Source organism: Sander lucioperca, chromosome 18 (genome assembly GCF_008315115.2).
Source record: "Sander lucioperca isolate FBNREF2018 chromosome 18, SLUC_FBN_1.2, whole genome shotgun sequence".
NCBI classification, from domain to species: domain Eukaryota; kingdom Metazoa; phylum Chordata; class Actinopteri; order Perciformes; family Percidae; genus Sander; species Sander lucioperca.
In genome coordinates this window covers 9,740,092-9,765,977 of record NC_050190.1, presented here as the reverse complement: position 1 = coordinate 9,765,977, position 25,886 = coordinate 9,740,092, and the positions used below count along the sequence as shown (strand labels likewise).

Genomic DNA, 25,886 nt, shown 5'->3' with positions numbered 1-25,886 from the left:
TTTCAGCAAATATGATAGAAAGTTAGTTTTATAAGGCTTACCTACTGCATCTTTAAGCCTTAAAGATATTAAGGGTTACAATGATATAAAAATGTAAGTGGAAAGTTATACACAGGGTTGTTTTTGGCATTTTTGCTTGAAAAATTACTTTATCGATTATAAAAAAAACAGTTGCAGATTACTTTTCGGTTCATCAGCTAATCGTTTGTTTCAGCTTATATTCATCATATCAGATATTAGAGATATTAAAGTAATTGAAAGTCTTTTAATGTGCACTGAAAGTACAAAACTATAAATTATAAGAAGAATCTGCAGAAATATATACAATAAAAAGGGTATTAAAAAGGTTATGATAAAGCCTTTTAGAAATTCTACTCTCTAATCCTTCTAGGGAAGTGTTTTACTGATGTGCAGGATTACATTCTGTGACCAAGCTCAAATGTCTACACACACTCGAGAGATAGCACTATGCTAATGTGTCAGACTGGTGTTACATGCAGTGTGAATTACCGAGCTTTTAAAGGACAGTAGCACAGAACTACATTCAAAGTATCTTACTTGTTCCAGTGGGTCTTAGAGTTGCGGTACAGAGCAGGAAACATAATCGGCAGGATCTTTGCTGCGTTGTCGCTGATCAGACTCATGATGTACTCGTTGTTCCAGTAGTACAGAGCTCTCTCTGCCACCTACACAGAACATCTCAGTCAGGCATATACTGACAGCCACCACCACTCCACCTGAATAACTTATTCCCTGAGTAAAGCGTGATTTATGGTTCTGCAGAGGCTCCATGCAGAGCTTTTGCCGTAGCCTACGTTAGTGGCCTGAAGTTTATACGTGTGCGTTGGTGTGTGCGTCGATCTTTTTAAGAGAAAAGCAGGGCCGGCATGTGTGTGTGGGGAGTGTGTAGTAGAGCCAGTGAGAGAGCGACGCCGAATAGCTTCGGAGCGAGTAGCGGCTCTAGAGTCATAGTGAGAGAAACAGTGTCTCTCCTGTGCTTTCTGACCACGGTGGGAAATTTATATTAGGAAAAGTTAACCCTCTCCTTGATTTCATGTTGTTTATGGAGAAGAAGAACCAGGATATGAGTAGGGGGAAATGCAACGCTACCAAGCCATGGCTGGGCGATGTGCGTCGCTACGACGTGTAGTTAAAGGGGCGCTATGCAGTTTTGGCAATTTCTTCGCTGTTTTCTCGCTTTTTGCTTGCAGGTTTCTCTATAGAGCTCCCCCTACAGCTTCGGAATAGATATTTGGCAACATGGTGTAAAAACTCGCTCGGTCAGTCTGCCGTTTCCTCTTTCTCTGTTCCTCCGACAATGCTTTCCTAGCTTTCTGCTTCTTTTTTTGCCATATCAGCCATGACGATAGAGTGAAAAACTCCATCGCTACCAGTCGGTTCCTGGATGGGGGCGTGTATGTGTTCAGTGCCTAAAGCAATTTGTTACATCGCGAGACCTGATATCACGCAATACTTCCTGATGCTGAGGCCGGCGACTTGCCGGCCAAAAGTTGCAAGGGTGGTTTTTCCGCTCACAGGCGAAAAGTCATATAACTATTCCAATGACTCCGAAGCTGTTCAGTTAAGTTAAATTAAGCTAAAAAACTGCATAGTTCCCCTTTAAATTTTTCGAGAGGTGCACGTCAGGCTACGGCAAGGGTCCGGCGTAGGGTCGGTATCTCCACGTACCAATGTACATAGCTACAGCGTCGATTTAACGCAGAATCATAAATCACGCTTTATGAAGGTAAGATTGTGATCACCGATCACCCATTGGTTACCTGAAAGTGCGGGCTGGACACACACTTGGCCAGCTGTCTGAAAAGAGGTTCCTGCACTTTAACAAACTCAGAGGGCTCAATGACATCCAGGATCTCCTCCAGCTCGTTGAGGAACATCACTTCCTTGGGACTGTGAGTCTTTGGCCAGTACTTTAGTAGAGCCATTACCACCTGTTGGGATGATGACGAAAGAAATTATAGTGTTGAATAACCAATCAGGGAGGATAAAGGGATAGCAGTTTATGAAACCAAAAAAGGCACCAACTTCATATTTTTAAATCAATTTGCGCATCAAAAAAGGGAGATTCAGCAAGCAGCATTATGAAAGAGATGAAAATGATTCAACCATGTTTTTATTTGACATACCGGCTCAGTTAGAGTGCTGTCCTTTTCCAAAAATTGCACCACGCAGTAGGCCAGCTGCAAAACACATAAGCAAACAATGTATTAAACTGTTCAAGTGTTTGGATTTACGCACAAGAAAACTAAAAAGGTAAGGGGAGGGAGACACGTTGATACCTGAGGGACAGACTGGCTGGGACATGCAACACCATTTTTTGACAAAACCTGCAGAATGGCCTGCTGCTCTCGTGAAAACATGAGGCGTGTACTCAAAGCAGGTTTGGACAAGAATATGTCAAAACTTTTTTTTTTTTTTTTTTTTTTTAAAAAGGTGACCTGTAAATAATGAATGTGCCATGTCTCTTTTTCCACACAGCTTGAAAAAAAAACTTCAAGCTTCTCATGCCTCATTTTGTTTTCGACACACTCACCTGTGGATGGTAGACACTGAGTGATTTGACTTTGTGCAGAGGCAATAAAACCTTCAACAGGAAAATCTTGTGCTCTTCTTTAAGTGGTAAGGCAAATCCATTGATTATGCTGTGAAATAAACACAAAAGTACTATCACACCTGAAAAGAAGACTGGCATGCAACCGCTGATAATTGGGAGGCTGTAACATTCAGCACAGTTATGCCAAAAGAAGCATTGAATGTCATGTAAAAGTTGTATGAAAGCAACAAAGACATTTTAGCTTGTAACTTTAACTAAGGGCCATACCTTCCAAGTATTTCCAGTAGTTCAGCTATACCATTATGGTGCTCTGTCTCATAGATAAACCTGTAGGAACAAATACACAGACTGTATTAACTAACAAAATGAATGTTTCATATGTTGACCATCTATCTTGGTATACATGTTTTAGAGCAGTGGGAGACCTGCACTGACCTATAGAAAATGTTATTGATCTGTTTTCTGATGTACGCCCTCAGCCCCAGGAACTTTCCATAGATCCTGTGGAGGGTGGTTTTGAGGAAGTCTCTCTCTCTGGGATCCTCACTGTCAAATAGGTCTAGGAGCTACAATGCAAGAGAAGGGAGATTACCATAATGACAGTCCTCGTGCAAATTGTGTTTTGTAATTGTTGTTTTTCTACTATACGGTCGGAAGAATTTGGCAAAAATATTATTTTCTTACCTGCATAACAAATTTCTGGTCGATGTATTTCTTTGCTATGTTAGGCTGAAAGTCGGGCGATTCTAAAAACCTAAGGAAAAATTCATAGACGAGCTGCAACAGAAACAAGAAAAAAAAAAAGGAATGAATGCTGAGAGGGAATTTAAGCATGATGGGAGTAAAGTGTGCATAATGTATATAACAATAAGGTTCAATTCTGCTCAATGTTGAGGCAGTTCACAAATGCTCTAACACCAAAAAAACAATTTAAAATCAAATACAGACATGCCGATTTGTAAATTATAGAAACTAAAGCCATGCTGGGCTTCGAGGTTGTCGGAAAATAACCGTTTATAAACCTCTCACTGTTTTGCAGATGATTAAACGATTTAAATGTCAACCTGGAGGTGTGGCCATGCAGCTTCAAGTGTTGGCTCGTCTTCCTCTGGATCAAACTCCGCTCCCGTGGGGTTGGACGATGGAGGCAATGTTCTGAACATATTTACTGCAAACTGGAAGAAGAGAATTGAAAATGATACTATGAGTGTTTATTCCATTGGACTTCCTTTTGTTGTTTTGATAACCCAAAGTCATAGTTCATGTTCCAACCACACCAATGCCAAAATCTCTACCCAGAATAGGTTACATGAGATTTTCACAAAGTAAAAAAAAACAAAACAAAAAAAAACACAGCGAGACCTAGACTTCCTGTCAGAAGTTTCCCACTCTTGAATAAATGTTTCCCGTCATGACACATTAAACCAACAGTGAAACCACATCAATAGACTGCATCATTTTCAACACACCACAGGCCTGTACTACGAATCAAGATCAACATGCCCTGGATTTATTTCAGTTACCCGGCTTCACCTAACCTAACAACCGCGGTCCCGCTTAAGCTGTGTCACGACGCTGGTTAACAATTAGTTCAATCAACCCAGGGTTTCCCAATCCAGCGACGCGCACATTCACATAAAAGAGGCAGAGTTTGCACAGCATGACCAATCGCAAACATCTACCAGAGCCGCATATTTTACATAAGAACAGCAAACTATAATTCCAAATGAATATAAAGAAAACAGACACGGTTTTACAGGCAAAACGCAATACAGTCGCTGCTTCCTGAAACAGGAAGGAAAGCTGGCAAAAAAATAGCCGACGCTGTAAATGCGTAAATTACAACGCTTATCACTTCCCCATCAGTCAGGACCAAGATCTGACCATAATTACACTTGTGCTTTCCATAAACTGCCGTTGCTTTAGCCTATTATTTCAGTTGCAACCCTGGCAGTGGTAAGCGATCGTGAAAAAACTATAAAAACATAATTCAAACCGATGTGCGCATTGGCAACACACGGCTCAAGAAGCCGACAAATAGCCTATACAAAATTCCCTCTGCTTAAAATCTATATCTTTCATAAAAATACCCACCAGGGAATGTTAACGGGGTTGTCTCTAAATGTTTTAACTTTCATGAGCGCACCTCTCTCTCCGCGCACCGAGCTCCTCCGGATCCTCTAAGAACGGTGACGCCGTTTTATATCGAGTATTGATTGGTCAGCAGGCGGTGCTTTTACACCGGTTGATCTCTAATCTCCAACATAACCTGCTCCCGACCAGGTTAGGTGTCCAGCATAAGTTACCACGGCGATTCAACACGGTAATAAGTGATCCACCGTCATGATACACAAAACCCTGGGTTGAACCTGAAGTTACCTCGGTAACGCCAAATCTTGCGTCGTAGTACAGGCCTCTGGCGTTTCACGGCACAATGCAGTGATTAAGTGTTGAGTATGTGACAAATGCAAATTTTCATAAACTCCTAACCGTGCATGGTTTTAAATCAATTGAATTGCTTGAAGATTGATTATAAATGCTGGGATCATATCAGGGGCACAACTCATTTATTTAGTGTTAAATGATTAGGAACTCATGTTAGTGCCACGTTTCAATTCTTGATTTGTTACTGCTCCAAAAAAAAGAAAAAGAAAATTAAAAACAAAGGGTGACCGTCCCGGTGACAATTTTAGCTGTGTCTGTAAACGTCCATGAAATGTCCCATCTTAGGTATTCTAAAATAATTTTCGTTTTAGGTTAATGTTAAACTTTGTCCTTGCAACTGGCCTCAAAAGGTTTGTCCCACAATAATCCAAGTGTGTTGTGTTTCTGGTCTCTCAGTGTCAACTGACTCCCCTGTGGGCTGCTGTTCTCCGCCAGGCAGATCATGGGACAGTGCAGGTGGCCTACTAAAACACTGGGAACCTTGTTTGACAAGACAGGCTACAGGCTAAAAGGTAGATAGACTATCTGGACTGTGCCGCACTTCAACCCAGAACAGGCTGTGACGATGACTGTGCATTAACTCCACAATGAAAACTGTAAATGGGAATGTCATAACCATGATTATCGCAGTTCTGCTGTTGGCTTTGTTGATAGTTTGTGGTTGAGTAAGATACTCTTACCTTTCCATGTTTATAGCTTCATTTTTGTATCTCTGCACACTAAAGGCTGTGACGAGATGGTAAGCAGAACGTCTATCAACATGATCATTTTGGTTTGCTTGGACTGTGCTGCTGAAGTTTAGTTGTAAATCAATAATTTCAAACAAATCTTGCTTCTGCTGAAAATTAATCACACCCCTTGTAACAGAAGAAAGGCTTTTCTGGGAAAGACTAACTTATACTAGACATGGCAATTTATGAAGAAATTGCGGTGTGAATGACAGATGTTGAAAGCTAAACTGCAACGCTGGCTTTAAAAGTTGAATAATAGTATGCTCGGCTGCTCACTAAGACCAAGAAAGTGGATCACATCACTCCTGTCCTGAGGTCTTTACACTGGCTTCCTGTCTCTCAAAGAATCAATTTCAAAATTCTACCTTTGGTTTATAAAGCACGGAATAGTTCTGGGCCAAAATACATTTCTGATCTTCTGCTACATTATGAACCATCTAGACCTCTCAGGTTGTCTGGAACAGGTCTGCTTTCTGCAGTCAGAACTAAATGCGGAGAAGCAGCAAAGCTGAAGACTTTTCTGTTTTCTGCTGCCTTCTATTAAATCAAGTAATTGTTTCTCTCTTACACTGCACTGTAGCTTGTTTTTATTTTTTATTCTCTTTGAATGACTCTTTAATGTTTTATGTAAAGCACTTTTAATTGTCTTGTTTCTAAAATGTGCTATACAAATAAACTTGGCGGCCTGACAAGTGGCATAGGGAAAGGGATAGAGGGCTAGATAATAAATACATTAGAAATACATACAGTTTAGAAATTACATAAATTACATAAAATACAATTGAAATACTACTTTACTCAGCCCTACATCTTAGTTTAGCATATTAGCATGGTAGCATTTGCTAATTAGCACTCAAAGTACAGCTAAGGCTGGTGGGAATGTTATTAGTTTTGCAGGTTTATAGTCATAAACCAAAGTATTGGACACATTTAATTTTGCCCTGATAATGACTCTATGAAAAGTCCAGTAGTAAAATGTAACATTGGTATACATTAAATCTTGCAGATCATTACAGCTTTTGCAAGTCTTGATGGAAGAAAAAAGATCTATTTTTCTATCTATCTTTTTCCTCTCCTCTTTGGCTTTAACCCACTTCATTTTTAAAAAATAATTTGAAAGGCAAGAGCAAGCATACTAGCTGAACAAATCACTTCAAAAAAGGGGACTGAATAGACATCTTCTGCCCTAAGCAAAACCCCCCCCAACAAAACCTGATCACAAGCATCAGCTGGGACACCAAGCTGTGATCCTACTATCTCTGTCCTGCAGCTGCAGCCTGCCCCTATTCTCAGCCCAGGTTTCACCCTCATCTTCAGCTTGAACCGCAAACTTAACCCCCTCCAGTTTTACTGACCATGTGCACCACCTCCGGGTAGATGGGCTCTGTGATGACATTCCTGTTGTGGGTGATGTACTCCACCATTTCGCTCAGCGCCGCCCGCTTCACTTCCTTCCATTTTAGGTCGCTCAGCGGGTCGGACAGGAAGTCAAAAAGAACGCAGCACTGGCGAAGCTTCTGGATGAAGAGCTTCTCCTGCTCTGCGGGGGCCACATCTGAGGAGACAAAGAGGGGGATACGTGAGTTTTGTAAAGGGAAGAAAAGGAGCGAAAGAGTCCAGGGAAGACCAAAAGAGTTGAAGGCGTAGCGATGCTACACAGTGGCGATAAGATAAGGCGGTTGAGAATTTAGGAGAATAAAGGCATGTTCAAAGAGTGAGGGGTCACAAAAGAAAGGAGGGGCGGTTTAACTGTCAAGGATGAGAGTTAAAAACTCCAATACGATAGAAAAAAGAAATATAAGGTAGAAGAGAGTGATGAAGACTAACAAATGAGTAACGAAGACTAAAGTGCATTGAGAGAAAGGCGGCAGAGTGGAGGAGAAGAGAAGATGGAGAGGGAGTGGAGGATGATTTGGGAACTAGGTGAATGGTCACAGTCTAGCCATTTGACAAACACGCTGAAAATAAAAAATAACAAAAAGATATTTTCATAAAGGAAAACCTAGCTATTTAAGTCATTGTATGTCATATTTGTCCATGGTGGTTTGAGGACTTCCTCTTTTTACTTTATTTCCACCCAAGCACTCAAGAGCACAGACTCGTAAACAAACAATTCTGCCAGAGCCAACACCTCACACATGACAACACAAAGAGGAAACATCCATTTCGGTTACTCTTAATTCCTACCTGCTCATGTGGTGCTGTAATAACACACTGACACCATAATTATGTAGTTATGTGACACAACACTGATGTAGCTTGTTTTTCCTTTTTCTCCTATGATGTTTGGTTTTTATCTTTGATAGTCACATTGGAAGAAGATCTACACGTTCCTCAGCTACCCAAATAATCGCTATTATGGCTCAAAAAACATCTGGATCTAAAATACACGGTTCATTTCTTGAAGTTAATTTATATGATGCTATACACTGTTTAAAAAAGGGAGAGTTGAGCATTTTGGAAAACATGCTTATAGGTCTTTTGGCCAAGAGTCGGACGAGAAGATCGACCTTGCTCATCTGTCCTTTAAAGCAGCCATATTATGCTCATTTTCAGGTTCATAATTGTATTTTAAGGTTGTACCAGAATAGGTTTACATGGTTTGATTTTCAAAAAACACCATACTTTTGTTGTACTGCACTGCTCTCTCTCACTGCTGCAGATCCTCTTTTCAGCTGGTCTCTGTTTTAGCTACAGAGTGAGATCTCTTTTGTTCTTCTTCTGTACCATCTTTGATTGCACTCGCACATGCGCAGTAGCTCAGATGTAGATCATGTCAGCTAGCTAGCTCCATAGACAGTAAAAGAAAGGCTGTTTCTACAACTTCGGTCAGTTACAAGGCAGGATTAGCTGGGAGACTTCTCAATGAGGGCGCACATGTAAGTAGTTCTTTTGTAGATTATGGTGAACTTGTGTGTGTTGTAGCAGTGCTTTGCTATTGAGAACGAGGTAGCATGCTAGAGTTAGCGTTAGCATTAGCATGCTAACGCTACGAGCTAATGGTTGCGGTTAGCCTGCTCGTTTCCGGTTCAAAATCGGCACGGCTTGTGACGTCACAAGCCGTGCCGATTTTGAACAGCTCACCCAGAGACTGAAGGCAGGACACATTCAGAAACCGTATCTCACTCTAAACAGCATGGATGGATTTTTTTCAAAGTTTGTATGTGTGTGGAAGCACCAGAGACACAACATAACACCCCAAATCCCAGAAAAAGTGATTTTTTCATAATATGGGCACTTTAAATATGAAGCTCCGATCAGCTCAATTAGCATAAAGACATGGAAATGGTAGGAAACGGCTAGCCTGGCTCTGTCCAAAGGTAAGTATCTGCCTACCAACACTTCTAAAGCATACTTATTACGAAATAAGACCTTGGTGTTCTTCGTTTCGTCACAGGACTGAGCCAGGCTAGCTGTTTCCCCCATTCCAGCCTTGAAGTGCTCATATTATGCTCATTTTCAGGTTCATAATTGTATTTAGAGGTTGTACCAGAATAGGTTTACATGGTTTAATTTTCAGAAAACACCATATTTTTGTTGTACTGCACACTGCTGCAGCTCCTCTTTTCACCCTGTGTGTTGAGCTCTCTGTTTTAGCTACAGAGTGAGGCATCTCACTTCTGTTACATCTTCGTTGGGAGTCGCACACGCGCAGTAAGTACTGCTAGCTAGTCAGTTGCAGAGTATGGGGGCGTGCCATGCTAGCAGCTAGGCGAGCATTATAACGTGTGTTACAAAGTGACGCACGTTTGTCATGGAAGTAAAGGCTGGACTACAATAGAGCTGTTTGGAGCAGTTTGTGAACAGTGTTTTCTGTTGGAGATGGTAAGTCCCTTTGGGGTGTACTTTGGGCTTTTTCACTTTGTAAACCTATAACATGCACAAAAAAGATATATAACACAATAAAGGAAAGGGAAAAAGCCAAAAAGCATAATATGAGCACTTTAAGGCTAAGCTAACTGGCTGCAGCCTTACATTTTAATAAACAGATGTGAGAGTGGAATCAATCTTCTCATCTAACCCTTTCCAAGAAGGTAAAAAAATGTATTTATTAAATTGTATAGCTATTGCCAAAAGGGCCATTAAAAATAAACAGATGTACACTCAATTACTGTTTTCTTATCAAAAAGAGTAGGAGTGCAAACTCTGGAACCAGGGTTAATTCTTTCTGGTGGTGTTGTATATTAAGATGCAAAAAAAAAAAAAACCCTAGCCCTGATTGGTGGATCTGAACAGGGAGCGGTGGATTTTTTGCAAATCGCACTACAGGCTGTAGGTGGTGTCAGAGGAGCTGGATTTTTTTTTTTTAAATGACCTGCTTCATGTAGTTCTACTGGAACATAGGGTCAGAATCAGCAAATATGACAGAAAGTTAGTTTTATAAGGCTTACCTACTGCACCTTTAATGTGGTTGGTTTACTAGACTCATATATATGCTTTCATTAGTGTCCCTGCTGGTAAACTTTGTTCTGTATCTGAGAGAAGATTAAGAGTCAGAGCCTACACACACCTTCAGTAGCTTTACATTAAGACTTTGCTGTATTTCTGCAACCGGAATGGCCTCTTATAAACAGGTATTCTCTGAAATTCAATTCTACTACTCTAAATGCAATAAGGACGTAAGGTAGTACAGTGAGCAAATTCATATAGCCTATCCACTGTATATGGTGTTAAACCTCAATAAATCATACAACGCAGCAAAAGATGCACTTTTCTCTTCCCCAACACTGATCAGTATAAGGGTGTGGCATTAACAATAGGCTGACACAGAGGCCTGGAAGCTGTCTGTACATGAATGAAGATGTTGGCACCATGGGTGAGCTGAATTCGATTAGATATGTACATAGCATATACGTCAAAAGGAAACCAAAAAAATAGATAAATCCCATTTATCTTCCACGACTGTACAATAACCTGTAGGCAGAACACTTCCAATTACAGAGATAAGAAAATTAGGTTGTACTAGACTAATTATGATTTGGCACAGGGTTCAAATAAGGAAAAAAAGATAAATAATAACCAGTTGAGGACAGTAAACAGAGCATTGCAAACATGCTATATTAATGCAGAAATGTATATAAAACAAATTATTCTGAGATACATTAACTCTTTGTGTTGTGTTACTGACATGTATCTTGTTTTAATTTAACGGAAAGTAATGAGCCAATTAACTGCTGGCATTGAAACCTTCTGCCAATTCATTCACGCAGGTGTGTAACAAGGAAAGCACTGCAGAAAAAACTTGATACAGACACGCTAAACCTATTCGCTTATGGCCTAATTCCACAGAATGTACACAAAGAGTGACAAAGGCCAGAGAAGGGCACACACACAAACACGTTCTTGACATTCTTGCAAATAGGCAGATTCTAGGTAAGAAGAGAGATATCCTATTCAGACATAATGGAGACTTGGCTTGGACACACACACGCACTTCTGCAGTGTCAGTTTCGAGTCGGCCAATTCATCTTGATGACAGTGAGAGGTTGGGAATTCCAGAATGCCTGATTAAAAACACATAAGAGAGGTTCATCCAAGACATTTATCATTAATATTATTCACTCCAAAGTGGACACGTTTCAGAATGAGTCCTGTTAGGTCAACTGAGGTTCACCAGTTTCAACCCAGAGGACTGGTAGAAACAACTGGAACAGCAACAGAAATAAAAAAGGATAAGATTACCATTTATTTTATTTGTAAGTGTTTATTTCCAATTCCAACACTAAACTCTGTCAGTGAACCTTCTCTCTCCTTGGCATAAGGTTTGTGTTGTAACATATTTTGTCATTTGTGCTAGTTGCACTGGGACATGAAGCTGCACTGGAATGTACTGCCTTGCTCCCCCTGACCGTGTCAGACTTGCGTTGCTCCCGTTACATAAGTCTGTCTGCTTGTGTTATAAAGTTTCTGTGCACTCCGAAAATATCCAGTGAGTTGTTGTGTAACAGATAAAGACCCAGTGTTGTGATCCCAAAATTGATGTTAACCACAATGTGACATCTATTAATTAAGCTAATAAAAGCCTTAGGAGGGGAACAAGCATGCGCATGCACACACGTGTATCATGTCTTGGGGAGAACAGAGAGAGATTTATCTTAATGCCCCCCCCCCCCCCTCCAAACAAAGATAATAAATAACTGGAGTCACAGTCTCTACTTTATCACTGTAAGTGGGTCAAATGAACAGCTGCTAGTCCAGTCTGGAGTTGGGACTGGTTTGGCAATCTGCTTTATCGACAGTATGTTATGATCAATGTAAACATCGACTGCTTGCTATTTACAGCTATGTAGGAGGACCGTGTGTATAGTGTATGTGACAACATGTTGCTGGTATGAAGGAATGTGAGCAACTAGGTTGGCCAAATTAATTAAAGTAAGTTTGGCTGCACTGTAAGCAGCACCTGAGAATGCATCCAGGATTTACATACAGTAAAGTACGGTTCACGAATCGTCTCAAACATGCTGTTTGGGAAAAGTTTAAAAAATTGCCCCTCTTGAGACACATTCATGGCTGCAATTTGGAGGCTCCCTTGTGACTGACATAGGAAAAAAGTGCTCTGCAGTGCTTGTTATTAAAATGATGTCTTGCATCTCAAAGTAACAAACAGGGAGCAAAAGAGAGTCAGAGGCCGTGTTCACACAAACTTCTGATAACATGAACATGGGTCAAATGCAGGAATGAATGCACCCAAAACATACTGAGGAAATGTTGGGATGTAGAGTCTGATTCAGAGGTGGCCATGGATGCAAATGCATTCTCAACAACACTCATAAGCCACCTGATCATTTTTGTAGTGCGTGTGAGGCTCAAACACAGAATATTTGTCTAAACTAGCCTAAATAACCATCGATGCTGGTTTGTAAATCTTTGCCTGAGGTGATTCTGTCCAATCTATATGCATGTCCAAATGAACATATAAACATTGTTTTGGTTTATAGTAGTTTCTCTTTCCCACATACAGAATCAAACGTGAGAAGGAAAGTGAAAACTCATAGCTCAGTTGGTCACTCAAACATTCAACACATTCAGATGCCAGGTATACACTACAATCAGTTTCAACTGAATCTAGACACAATCTGGAAAAATCTGGATACAAGACATTTGGTCTAAACAGGGTCAGAGTGATAGAGACACACACACAAAGAGAGGAAAGAGGCAGAGAGAGTCTGATTGTCCCCCAACACTGAGTTGTCATTCAAGGCAGTGGCCTCTGTGGCTCAATAGAGTGTAATCAATAATTGCCTGAGGCTTCATCTAACGCTGGGCTGCACCCGAGTACAGTGGTAACAGGCTGGCCCTTTCAAACATGACTGAGTACATTGTACACATATTAAGAGGCCTAACTCGATGTTGTAATCCTAAAACATTACTGCTATGGCTGGGTCATATTGACAGCGGTGCTTTGTTGACAGAGATATACTTAAGAGACACATTCACATGTAGTTTATTGTGTCTTGTTTGGAGAAAAAACGTCTAAAAAGGTGCCTAAGCAATGCATGTCGCTCACAAGGGAAAAGGGTGGGGGGATAGAGTAGGGGGCTGCTTGCTGCAGAGCAGTGGCTGTCTAACGTTACAGCCTACACACTATGACCAATGTGTGCCCAGATGAACTGGAGTGTGACAAAAATGCTGTGCTGGGTAGAGCAGCTAAGGAGGTGAAGATGAAACACAATATAGGACTCTTATTCAGCTTTTCCTCAAAGGCTACAATTAATAATTGCATACATAAATACGGAAACACACAATTACATTTAAACACACGAGAAGACCCTTCCCTATGCTATGACCTCACTTCCTTTGACATCACTAGCTTGGCGGGGGGATGGGCAGAGAGAGCAGCTAGCTAGTAAAACCAGATTTTAATGTAGCACCTGTGTCTCAGAGTAATGCACACAACCCTTACAAATAACCATTCATCGATTCCCTTTCGAATACAATAGAGCTGCTTTCCAAAGCACAAAACAATGGTCGTACCTCAAACGTCTGAATGCTGACTAACCAAGCAGTAACCAGTGGAGGGGAACCGGAGCACAGCAACACAGCTCTCTCTCTTTCTCTCTCTCCTTAATTCCCTAGGACAATACAGGAAGAATATGTCCTTACATACCTCTGAAGTGCATAAGAGCCACCGGCTGAAAAGGCCCATTGGAATTAGGTGCATCCACAACCATCCTGTCTCCAGATTTATTGCATGTCAACATCTAAACCTAAACCAGGAAGGCGATCCGCTCAGGGCGAGAGGCCAGCCTCCATTTTAGCACAAAAGCAGATCAGAAAATGAAGCTCTCCGCTGCTGGAGGGAACTGGCTAGTTAGTGATGTATGCAGTGAATGAGCCAGCTGATTGGCTGAGGTCAATCTGCTCTGGAGCAATGAAGGCAAAGGCTGCTGGGAGAGAGGGCTGGTGATTGGCTGATAGGATGCACAGGGGGCGGGTCATGCAGTGGAATTTTTGGTCCGGCTCCTCCTCCCCACTCACTGGTCTCTGGTGACGCTCTGCAAGGCAGGCCCTGCTACAGATTTTAGATCAGATTGACTTAAATCCTTTGCAGTTTAACCATTAGCAGGGTTTTCAGCATAATCTGACTTTGGATAAGAAGCTGGGAATAATTTACTCTGAGTGTGTTTAGAGAGAGGCCCTGGCTGCATCTTCAAAGTCTCTCATTGTTTCCTTCTGTCATCTCTGCTTGGTTCTTTATCAAAAGGAGATGAAGGAGAGGGTCAGAGGGGGCCTCAAATCTTTGGATTAAATGAGAAACAGAAGGAGACAAGAATAAACCACATAAGGGCTGAGGACAGGACGATTGGAGACTCAAACTCCAGTGCTCTCCAGCAAAAAATCCAAATAAATTCAGTAGATAGCTGTGTGATTATTCACTTTACAAGACGAAAGACCTTGTAAATGTGTCATAGTGTTTTCCTGAATATAAAAAAATATGAAATCAAATAAATGATTAGACCCAGTTTAAAAAAGACATAAAATAGACGTTGTACTAGAACAAATTGAAGCTTCAATCAACCATTTTCATTTTTATGCTTCACATATTATTTTTTGTGAGAGGGTTGTATGACTCACACAATATTTAGGGCAATGGCAGTATTTGCTGTATTATGTTATTCTGAGTGACGTACAAGTGCTTAACAAAATTAGCTGTAAACAGGAAATGAAAGCGAGAGGACAGAAAAATAAATGCACGGGAACACCATGCAGGAAACTGCTGCAGCTCTGAGCAGTATTTTGCAGCCTGTCTGAAAGTGTATCTAGTGGCTTAAACATCTGTTTAAAAAAACAAATCATAGTAGCCTATCACACTTTCACAATATAGGTAATTTAAATATAGACTAACCCTTATTTCAAAAATCTGCACACCAAAATAAGTCCAACAACAGCGACAAATACATAATCTGCATTTCATTTTTACATAATGAAGTACTGTAGCTGTCCCTCATTTCATGTGATACATCAGAGGACACATGAAGTGAAACCACATTTGCATCACAATGCCGACCAGAGTTTACATAACAGTGGGGTTCGACACCTGTTTCACAGTCATTTCACAGCCATTTCAATCAATCAATCAATCAAATCAATTTAATTTGTCACATGAAATAGTACGAGGTACCATTCCAGTGAAATGTAATCCCATCAAGCTTGTGCTTGTGTGGGACAGTATTAGGCAGTGCCCTCATTTACTGTAAGATCTTAGTGGCCTCAGGGTAGAAGCCAGTAAGTGATGTTTCCTGCCAGGATGCTCTTAGTGCAGGAGTAGAAATTCCTCAGTATTTGAGCAGGGGCGTTTCTAGGACTTGAGGAGGTTCGGGGCTTAGCCCGGACCCATTTAAATAAACTGAATGCAATGCAAAACGGCGATTGGCTCGCCCAGCTTGTTAATAGCCAGTGTATGTTCATTTTAGCTTCTAGTTTGTAGATGTAAGTTAGATGGCACCAACATTTGGCCTAATCATAACTGGCCTGGCAACCCAAAGGCCAAGGTTTTGTTTCCAGATTTGTGTGGCAACTTATGATACAGGGGGTCTGGAGGTGAAAATTTTGAGCATTAAACACTTCATTTCCTGCATTCTGGTGAATTTTTATGCACCTATTTCTACCTTTTTCTGAATCAATATGCTGGAAATATCTTTAAGTAAAGGGAAACAGATTACAATCCAAATATAAAAACATAATGGAATATATTGCAGTAAGGCTCTCAGGCATTCTGTATTGCTTTCAATTATTTATTCTCCTTTGGATTGACTTTTTTAATTGTATCTGAGTCAGCACAGCAGCCTAGGTATAATTTACTCTTCCCTTCTCTTTTGCATCTTTTGTTGGGGAAGTAACCTCCGTAAATGTGCATATGCCAATTATTCACCTCAATGATACATTATTCATTTTAATTTATTAATAAACCCCTGGACTGTAATATTTCAGATGTTTGAGCAAGATTTCTGCTCATGTCCAAAACTTTGTGCACATTCAAAATATAACTCATCCCATCTGTGTTCTCTGAGGTTTGGAGGAGTCATGATATTTTGTGAAAATAAAGTTATAATAGGCTATTACAAGAATAAAGTCACTATATTTCAGAAATTAATCTACCTGCACCATAGTCTGCTGTGCAATACGTGATTGCTCTGCTGATACGGTAGATCTCAGACCTTCTAACAGACACAGAGCCCCGTTTGGGTCTCTGGTCTCTGAATGAGACAAAATTTAGGGAAGTGGCTGTATGCTGCTCTACATCGGAGGTGGAAAACCGAAACTATGGCAGAAATACACGGAGCACAAACGCGACACATCTGCCGCAGCATGTCGACAGCAGAGCGCATCCATAAACCTGAAGCTGCACAGCTTTTTACAGCGAGAGTGGACACTAAGCGACGTCCGGTTTCATATTTGTCAGTAAACTTTTCTAAATACATTCGGGGCTACACCTTCCCTGCTTCTACCCAAAGTCCATCATCTCTTTGGTCTTGCTGAAATTCATGAGTAGGTTGTTGTCCTTTTCATTGTTGCCTGGGATCAGGCACACCACAGCTGTGTCGTCAGCAAAATTGATAATGGTGTTGGAGTAGAAAGTGGCTACACAGTCGTGTGTGTATGGGAGTACAGCAGGGGTCTCGAAACACAGCCCTGGGGTACTCCGGTGTTAAGGATGAGGGTGGAAGATGTGTGTCTGCCCACCCTCACCACCTGGGGTCTGCCTGTCAGGAAGTCCAAATGCACAGTGGGGTGTTTAATCCCAGGTCCTTGATCTTTGTGACGAGCCTTGAGGGAACTATAGTGTTAAATGCTGAACATCAATGAGCAGCAATCTCACATAGCTTCCTTTCTTTTCCAGGTGACATAGGGTGGTGTGGAGGATGCGTGCTATGGTGTTTTCCACTGATCTATTCCATTGGGATGATTCCATTTTGCTGGGAACAGATGTAATCCTTGAGTCGTTCAAAGCATTTCATCACTACTGGCTGGTAGTCATTCAGGCAGGCTGGTCTTGTTTTCTTGGGCACAGTAATAAGGGTGGACTTCTTGATGCACGTGGGTATAGACTAAGCCAGTGACAGGTTGAAGATAATTGTGAACACCAGCGCTAGTTGGTCAGAGTTTGATGACCCCGACCACTGATACCGTCAGGTCCTGCTGTTTTCCAAACAACTAGTGATCCTTGACTTCCTGACAGGTAGAACCCAGGTGGTGAGAGGAGAGGAGAGGAGAGGAGAGGAGAGGAGAGGAGAGGAGAGGAGAGGAGAGGAGGCCAAGTGTATCACTAAGCAGTTCTTACTTGGCATTCTCTTACTGAGGGGCCAAAGCCTCTCCAAGAGGTGCCATTACATTCCACAGCCATGACAACGGGCGCTGGTATTTTCTGAAAGCTGCCACTTACCTCCTACTGGTAGGACAGTTGTTTTAGGAAATTACTTAACCCTTTAAAAAAATTAAACAATATGTTTTTAGAGATCCATGTCTTCACTAGGAACAAACAGTCTTGCAGCTGAGTACCACACAGAGTAGAGAAATCATTGAGAGTTGGGAGACTAACACATTTTTGGTTTTGGTCTTTTCAATACATTTGTTGACAGTAATGAATACATAATAGCAAAGACAGCCTTATTCTTTTATATGGCAAAAGCTTAACGCAAATAAAAAGGCTAGACATTATATTAAAATGCTGTGAAAATGCTCAACATACTATAAAAGTTCAGCCAAGGAAACAACAGAATTCCCATTTTCAGCCAGAAGATGGCAGCACAGGATGGGCCATTTGTCTGTAACACAAGCCCATCACTAAATGTTTTACTAACACTTGGAACAACATACTGTTAACTCTTCTTCATCAAACATGCATTGTTGCCCTACTGACAACATTTTGCCTACACCAGCAAGAAAGGCTCCGTCAACAGTCGCAATTTAAGACAAAAAAGTGAGATAAAATGTATATTTGATCCATTATCAAATACTTTTGTATTCTGTCTGTGGCCTGATTGAGCTCTCCAAGTACTTGTCACTAAGGTCTAATATATGATATATATGAAGATATGTTTTAGTAGTTTTCTATGTAGTTATATTTTGATGAACTACAGTAGAAGCATTTGTTTATTTGCGTCATGCAAACAAGCCCACGTGAACTTCTAAGACAGCAAATATACTGTGAGGAAGGGTTAAAGCAGCATTTGTTAGAAAACAATGTAAAATATAACATTTCATTGTAAGTAGTCAAGTAATGAATTTTTTCTCTTCTCCCAAACACTAAAAATAAAATCTGACACAAAACACAACTCAAGTCTTCACGTCAACAGAACTCAGACATTTTACTTATATGTTAAATAATAACAGAAGGAGAAATCAAACATATAATGGACTTTCCTAAACCACATAACAAGCAAAGCATTTCCTCTTTAAGAGGACTCCTAAAATCTACATGTACAGCGATTGATAAAACCTACATTTGCAGGTCAAGAATATTGGACTGAAACCTGTTTGGAAAAACTTTGAATCAATTAACCATACACAATAAAAATGTCATACAGGGAGGCCCATGCAAAATGTCTGAACTAAATATCGTTCTGGTGAGCTGTTTTACTATTGATTTATCTGCTGATTTATCAATTAATCATTTGGTCTATAAAATGTCAGAAAACTGAAAACCAACCAACAGTCCAAAACCCAAAGATATTCAATTTGTAATGATATCAAACAGAGAAAAGCAGAACATCCTCACTTGGAGAAGCTTGAACTGCGTAATATTTGTCATTTTTCGCTTTAAAAGATGACTTTAACCAATGAATCGATTGTCAGAATAGTTCAAATGTATAGTGTCTACTCATCTAATTGAAAAGATACATTAGAAAGATACTGAGACATACTACATACATACTACAACAACAGTACAACAGCCACTCAGCCATAGTAAGCGGAACAGAGCAAGCAATTATCTTGACTGCATCCAGGCCTGCAACAATTATTACATAATTGTCTGATTGTCAATTCCTTTTCGTAATCGCAGTTTCTTTGTAAAACTGCAATTACTTGCTAACATTACCTAAGGTCTTAAGGGGTATGACTGTTGAGGGTAATTGTTGATTTTGTTTAGATATGCCAAACTGTAATTATATAAGTAGGCTAATTATTGGACTGTTGAGCTAAAGCTATGCTAGTTGTTGGCACCTGTCCCTATACATGTTTATACAGTAGCACCAAAAATGACAAGGGGGATACAGTTAGAATAAATGTTTTATGATAATAAAGAGGTGTTGATTACTTTATAGGCTGTGTACCTGTGTTACTACATTATCTGGGTCACTTAACAGTGATATAACTAAAAGATGTACCTGGACTTCATTCAAAACTGTAATTTGTTTGAAAAAGTAAATAAATAAATATTTTTAAATTTGACTAAAAGACAATTATATTGTTAATTGCAATTATTTCTGAGACAATTAATTGTACAGCAAAATTTGGAATTGTTACAGCTCTAATTGCATCCGACCTCTACTGTAGAGCCCTGCCTGTTCATGCATGTTTCTTCAGGTCACTACAGTCGACTGAAGGGTCAGGCAGGTTATTTTCTTATTCTCTTATTTCTTTCCCCCTCAACTTCTTCTCAAAACTCACAGAAATAGTGTTTCTTTAACTAAAACACAGAGCTAATTTTGTATTTTTTAAAATAATTTTCCCACATTGTCAACGGTGGCCTGTCCATCTCTATTGTTTATCCGAAGTGTCACCCAGCTCATTCAGGTTTGAGAACAAAGCATAGCTGGGTATAGTTTACAGGAAACCACTTAGGCCAGATCCTGCCTGTAGTGCTGTGTGTGAACAAAGAAGCAATGAAAGATTGATGTAAATCTTCAAACCTCAACCTCACTGTCTCGTCTCAGAATTGGCATCAGTGGCGATTACTAATAAAGTTAATCAACATGTTAAATTTACAGTAAACACTGACAGTGGGACCAGCTGGCTTGTTAGAGTTACTATGGTTAGTTTGCCGAACTAAACTGACCCATCAAAGTTATTCTTACTGCTGCTTGATCAGGCTGTATTACAAAATAAGCTTGTGTTAAAGTGCAGCATTGAAGTGTACGCAGGACTCCTGATGCTCCACGACATGCCAGAGTTTACAGTTCAATCAATCAATTACTTTTATTTGTCACATGAAATCATACAAGCTACAATTCCAGTGAAATGTTATCCCATCAGCTCCTTCAACGTGTGCATGATTCATCATAACACAGAGTGTTCATGTTTGATTTGGACTTACATTTTGAGTTATTATTGGATGGCCCAGATTCCACAACTGTCAATTCAGTCTGAGTCAGAGTTATCTTACATAAGCAAGCCCTCCAGGGGTAATATCTGTTTCCTCCAGGTACGCCTGGAGATGCAGCTGATTGCACATCATTTGCATTCCAGATGAAGCTGATGGGCAGTCTGCTTAGCTATAAATTATGTAGTGAGCAAAGACCTCAAGGTTAAAAAGGCGGTTATGAGGATCCACCAAGGCTATGAATTGTTAATATGATTCCCTTCCTCCATATGGGCCAAACATACAATCATAGATAAAGGTATGCTAGCATTTTCCAGGAGAAGAGTAACAGCTTATGTATATGAGTTATTACAGAGGAGGAACATTTAGTGAAGTTGCATTCGGAGATACTGTACAGTGAAGGAGAAATACCTGTCAGTGTAAGTAGTTTCTGTAGCTCTCTGTTAGCACTGAGAGGGAAAAAGGAAGTGCTGAACCTCTTCTCCCTCTTAGCGGCAGAGTGTGACCCCGGCTGCTTCACCCTCATCACCTGAGTTGCAGGAGGCACTTTCTTATTGGAACCCTGCAGAAACAAGAGTCGCAGGGAAGAGCTCCCGTTACTGGAGCAAGGTAGGGCGAGGTAGTTCGTGCACCCAAAGGAAATGGCACAGGAATCACTGTACTCAAGTGTCACTGTGGAGTTCAAAGGAGGACAGGACAGGACAGGACAGGACAGGACAGGACAGGACAGGACAGGACAGGACAGGACAGGACAGGGCAGGACAGGACAGGACAGGACAGGACAGGAGAGGAGTGGAGAAGAGGAGTGAGGATGTTGTGCTTAAGGGTCAAGTTCCTTTCCGAATCAGATCCAGCAAAGCAACCTGATCACAGTCGCTGGTGTAATGTATTGCATCTGTTGACAGAGTTTGTGATGGACCTCAGTGGACAGAATAATTGAGCACAGATGGAGCTGATAAAGCTGTCAATGGGAACAAACAGCAGGTCCAGCAGTCAATCAATCAGGTCTCTTCCAATCTCAAAGCACTGTACTCAACATCACTGACGCACGCCAGAAACGATAAGGACAGAAATAGCTGCTACAATGGCTCGTATTATACTCAGAGCCCAAAACAAGTCATGATGGGGAGAACTAGGGATTGAATGCAAGTGTTTTCAGGGAAAATAAAATCATAAGATCATGCTGAGATATCACATGAGCAACTTTGCCTTCATTTCATAAGGACAAAAGGTCAGAAAACTTGTATAATAAATAAAAAGAAATAGTGTGTTTCTGGATATCTTGACAACAATTGGTCAGAGAATGCCTTTGTAAAAGCAACTGCTAAACTTAGGGCTAAGTAAAAGATCTGTGTAATATCATTGCACACAATATGTTTAATGTGTGTATTTGATTTTGAGTAGAAGCAAACATTGGCTGTGAAGCCAAAAGAAGTTTCCACCTCAGGCTATCTCTCATTATAACACAATTAACACTAAAAACAGCAACAACAAAAAAAGACTAAATGAACATAAGAAAACTGTAAAGAAAAGAAAAAAGCTTGTGTCCTAAAACAAATCATAACATCTATATTAGAAGACATAAAACTCAGTATTTAGTTTACACTGATCTTGCTTTATGATATTTATTATAGTATCCTGTAGTATCTTTAAAATAACTGGCTTAGTTTATTTTTTTCTACATGCTAGTAATGCATTTCTTTAATGTATTGCCCATTTTTATAAAGTAGCCAATGTAAGTCCTCTTTGGACAGTGACAAGTTCCAAAATACTTACATCTTGGTCATCTGCAGGCCCATTTTTACTTTCCGATTTTTTAGATCTTCCAGATTTAGTTTCCTAAAGAGTAAAGGATCAAAACTTGATTAAACACAACATTATAATCACAATAAAGTACATTTGCATCAAACATCCACGTTACCTTTTCTTTTTTGCTCTTGTGAGGCATGCTGAGATGGGAATCCCCGGTGTCAGCAGGTCGCGGTGAAACAGTGGTCACACACACAGACAGACAGACAGCAGCAGATGCCCTGTTAAAGCGTCTGTCTACTAATCACTACTGATGTGGCTTTCACGACTGACCATCCAAACACCATGTGACTGAGTCCGAGCTACAACTAGATGTCATCCTGCTTCCGCGCTGGCTGCATTCCACAACTCATGCGTTGTTAAAAAGATATAGTTCATAATTTAAGAAAATACTGATTATGTTCTCATGTCAGCGTCTAATTTACTGCTGCCGGTGGCTGCACTATGGTAGCCTACCTGCTGTGTCCTCCAGCCTTACTGAGAGATGTGTGTCCTTTGCCGGTTGTAATATTTGGTAACTGCCACATGAGTGCAGTGGTGTATCTCGAAAAGAGGAAGTAGACTTTTAGGCCTTCAACTGTAGAGATGATGGGTTGACCGGCGTCTCTAGCTCTGACTCAGGGTTGTCATGCTATGTCATCGGCGTCATGGAGTGCTATGTTAGTGACCCACCCATTTCAAGCATTCACTACAAAACACGTAACAACACATATTGTAGCTTATATAGGAATTCAACAGAGTAAGTGAACTTTTCAGCGACCAACACCAGGAGAAAGATAGAGATAGATTTCGATAGAGAAGCAAAAGAACTGCTTATTCCCAATGGGCGTGAGTCTTTTATAAGCCTGTAGGCTAGGCTACTACATAAAGTAGCCTAATACCAAATCCATGTATGAAGGCTATAATAATAATAATGGGTAAGTCCAAGGATGTATAATAAGACGTGACATGACTATTTTGGCTGATGTTACATGGACTTAAAGTTTATAGGCTAAACTTGTTTGGGCCATGGTGGTGTCAAGTGAATTTAACAGTGTTACAGATAGCTGAAAAAAAACCTTAAATAGGGCAAAATAAAAGAATAAAAATGCTGAATCGTGAAAAACAAACTCATGTTTCCTATCTACCCTGATGGAATTTTCAAGATCCTCACATCTGCAATATAAACACACTGAATATAAACACCACCGTCCAAACAAATGGCAATATAAAGCAGAAATCCCGACTATATGGAAACTACAAATCCATATTAGATTTATTCAAGTGTAGATTCAAGTTCAACTCAGCTATTCCATGGAGAACACATCAATGAGAAATGGTTGTTTCGTCTTCCCCATGTATCTTTGTTTTGTTGTTGTTGTAGTATGTAACTCTGTCCACGTGGTGGGAGTGTTGCATGCTTTTGAACTTTGTATAAGATTGATTCCTAGTGGTTTTCATTTACCTAACGGCAGGTGTACATGAGGAAAAACGATAAACTTGGGGCCAAGGAGTTTTTAGGAAATCCTGTCATATGAGATTTTTAATGCAACGATAATGTAACTTTAACAACCCAAAATCTGATTTTCTTTCCTGGAAAATTGGGTGAAAACCATAGATGAAAACTTAAACTACCCACATGATCCTGTAATACTCATTTGCATTAAAGCAACTTCAATGACATTACCCTACCTACTTGAATTTATTCACCTCTGCCTGTAGGTTGAAAGATTAATGAACTCCCACTTAATCCAAAGAGTTTAAACTATACCTGTCCTTTTGACACGTGTTCACATGTACAGCGAGCACATGTTTTATTATGACTGATTGGAGAAAAAAGTACAGACTGACATGAGCAATGAACACGTGTGGGCTACAAACAGAGTAGGATTGTTTTCTATTCTGGTTGTCGATGCAGCACACTGGTGTGTATTGATCAGGTTGCAACCGAGAGTGTTCTGTTCTCTGAATCATTGTTTCCATCTCTCCCTCTATCCATGGTCAGAGCTTTATCATCAACATGGCGTTATTACTGGGTGATATGGCTCCCTTCATTTCCTGTCAGCAACAGCAGTGAATGCAACAACATAGGTTTTTTTGTGTGCGTGCATGTGGTTGGGTGGATGGATGACTGTGCGTGAGACATCACAGTATGTTCTTTCTTCACAAAGAAATGCAATGAATAAACTAATATTTCACAGGCAGCTTGTAATAAAGAATATCAACAATGTAGGGGAATATTTGTATTTCTACTATCATTCAATAATTACTTTTTCTCCTATATAAATCTGCCCAGAGCCATTTATCAACTTCAGGCTGAGAACAATTTTCTCTCTCAAATATTCATTTTCTCTTTTCCTGACTCTTTATTATTTTCGTTTTTTTTTTTATTTTATTTTATTTTTTTTTTAGCTTTCTTTGAGAATTACCTGGTTTAAATTCTCTAACCCTTTCTACAACAATTTAACTTATTTTACACCAGTGCTGTGCAGCACAGTCAGTGAAGTGTGAGTTACCATAACATCAGCTTGTTTTATAAGAAAGCTGTCCAGCCAATGGGCCTCATCAAGAGCTTGTTTATTTTTCCAGGAGGGAGACAGAGATAGGGGTTTGAGGGGAGAGAGAAATGGACAGCTTGTTGTAATGGAAGAATATTGCTGGAGAGAACAAAAGATAACCAGAGAGTAACAAGGGAAAGGTGGCTTGGTTGACTCTAATCACTGTGCTGTATCGCAGGTGCACAGTCCCCAATGATAACACATACATGTGTATTGACTGTGACACACACGGTCACACTTGCATGTCTGTCTGTTTACCTGCTTTCATTGTGAAAGGGAACTGCCATGGCTTGGCAGATTGATTTAGACGGTAATTTATGTTTCTCAATAGGGGAAATTCGAACGACAGAATACCTCTAAAACTAATGCATATATTCACATATTCAGGGTGTACAAACAAGTAAATGTTAGCAGTGAAATCAAATGTGTCCTTTTGGGTAGTATTAAGTTTCTTGATTCTTCATTCTGAAGCCATGAAAAAGCCAAATAAATCAACATTATACAATGAGTTGTAAATTAGACTAAGTCTTAACATTCTTAGATCCTCACTTAGCCTGGTTCCAGACTAACCAGCCCAGATTAAATTACAATTATAATTTAAAATATTTGATAATTACTAAATGTTGAAAGTATTTGCTGGGTAAAATACAAAGCCATTCTTGTTATTATCAGCATGCTACTGCTAGCATCTTAACATGCTTAACATTAGCAACTATTGGATGTTGACATGCTTATGTGTAACATGATGGAGTGTTCTCACTCTGTGTACAGAGATAGAATCCAGGTGCCCTCACCTTGCCCCAGCTGACGGCGTGTTTGATGGACTTGGAAGAACATCATGTACGGCCTGCCTCAGGAACATCATCCTCTGGGATTCAACTTTCCAGTTCCTTCAAGGTAACATTTTTACCTGCAGCTACTTTCTGCAGTCACCTTGCTGTTGGATCAAACCTCATGCTCTGCAACCTACAGCTCATGCTGCACCAGTTTTAACCTCTTTTTCTTTCCCTGGGGTGTCTGAGTGC

General features: G+C 40.2%; 1 protein-coding gene across 5 annotated transcripts in view; it reads right to left on the bottom strand.

Moving 5' to 3' along the window:
* The window catches only part of ppp2r5ca (protein phosphatase 2, regulatory subunit B', gamma a), a 28,498-nt gene extending 5,912 nt beyond the window's left edge, over positions 1–22,586 (bottom strand). For 2 of the 5 annotated variants that reach the window (XM_035994448.1, XM_035994447.1), the window contains exons 1-12: positions 22,437–22,584; positions 22,292–22,354; positions 20,927–21,077; positions 7,107–7,306; positions 3,640–3,750; positions 3,260–3,352; positions 3,011–3,141; positions 2,843–2,902; positions 2,555–2,663; positions 2,148–2,201; positions 1,782–1,952; positions 559–686 (exon numbers count right to left, since the gene is read on the bottom strand). In XM_035994448.1, the coding sequence (XP_035850341.1) occupies positions 559–686; positions 1,782–1,952; positions 2,148–2,201; positions 2,555–2,663; positions 2,843–2,902; positions 3,011–3,141; positions 3,260–3,352; positions 3,640–3,750; positions 7,107–7,306; positions 20,927–21,077; positions 22,292–22,354; positions 22,437–22,463 (1,298 nt within the window). In that variant the 5' untranslated portion in view covers positions 22,464–22,584. Of the gene's footprint in view, positions 1–558; positions 687–1,781; positions 1,953–2,147; positions 2,202–2,554; positions 2,664–2,842; positions 2,903–3,010; positions 3,142–3,259; positions 3,353–3,639; positions 3,751–7,106; positions 7,307–13,858; positions 14,083–20,926; positions 21,078–22,291; positions 22,355–22,436 lie in introns of those variants that run through there. The other 3 variants (XM_031281923.2, XM_031281931.2, XM_035994446.1) reach the window with 2 other exon arrangements.
* Positions 22,587–25,886: the final 3,300 nt, after the last annotated feature.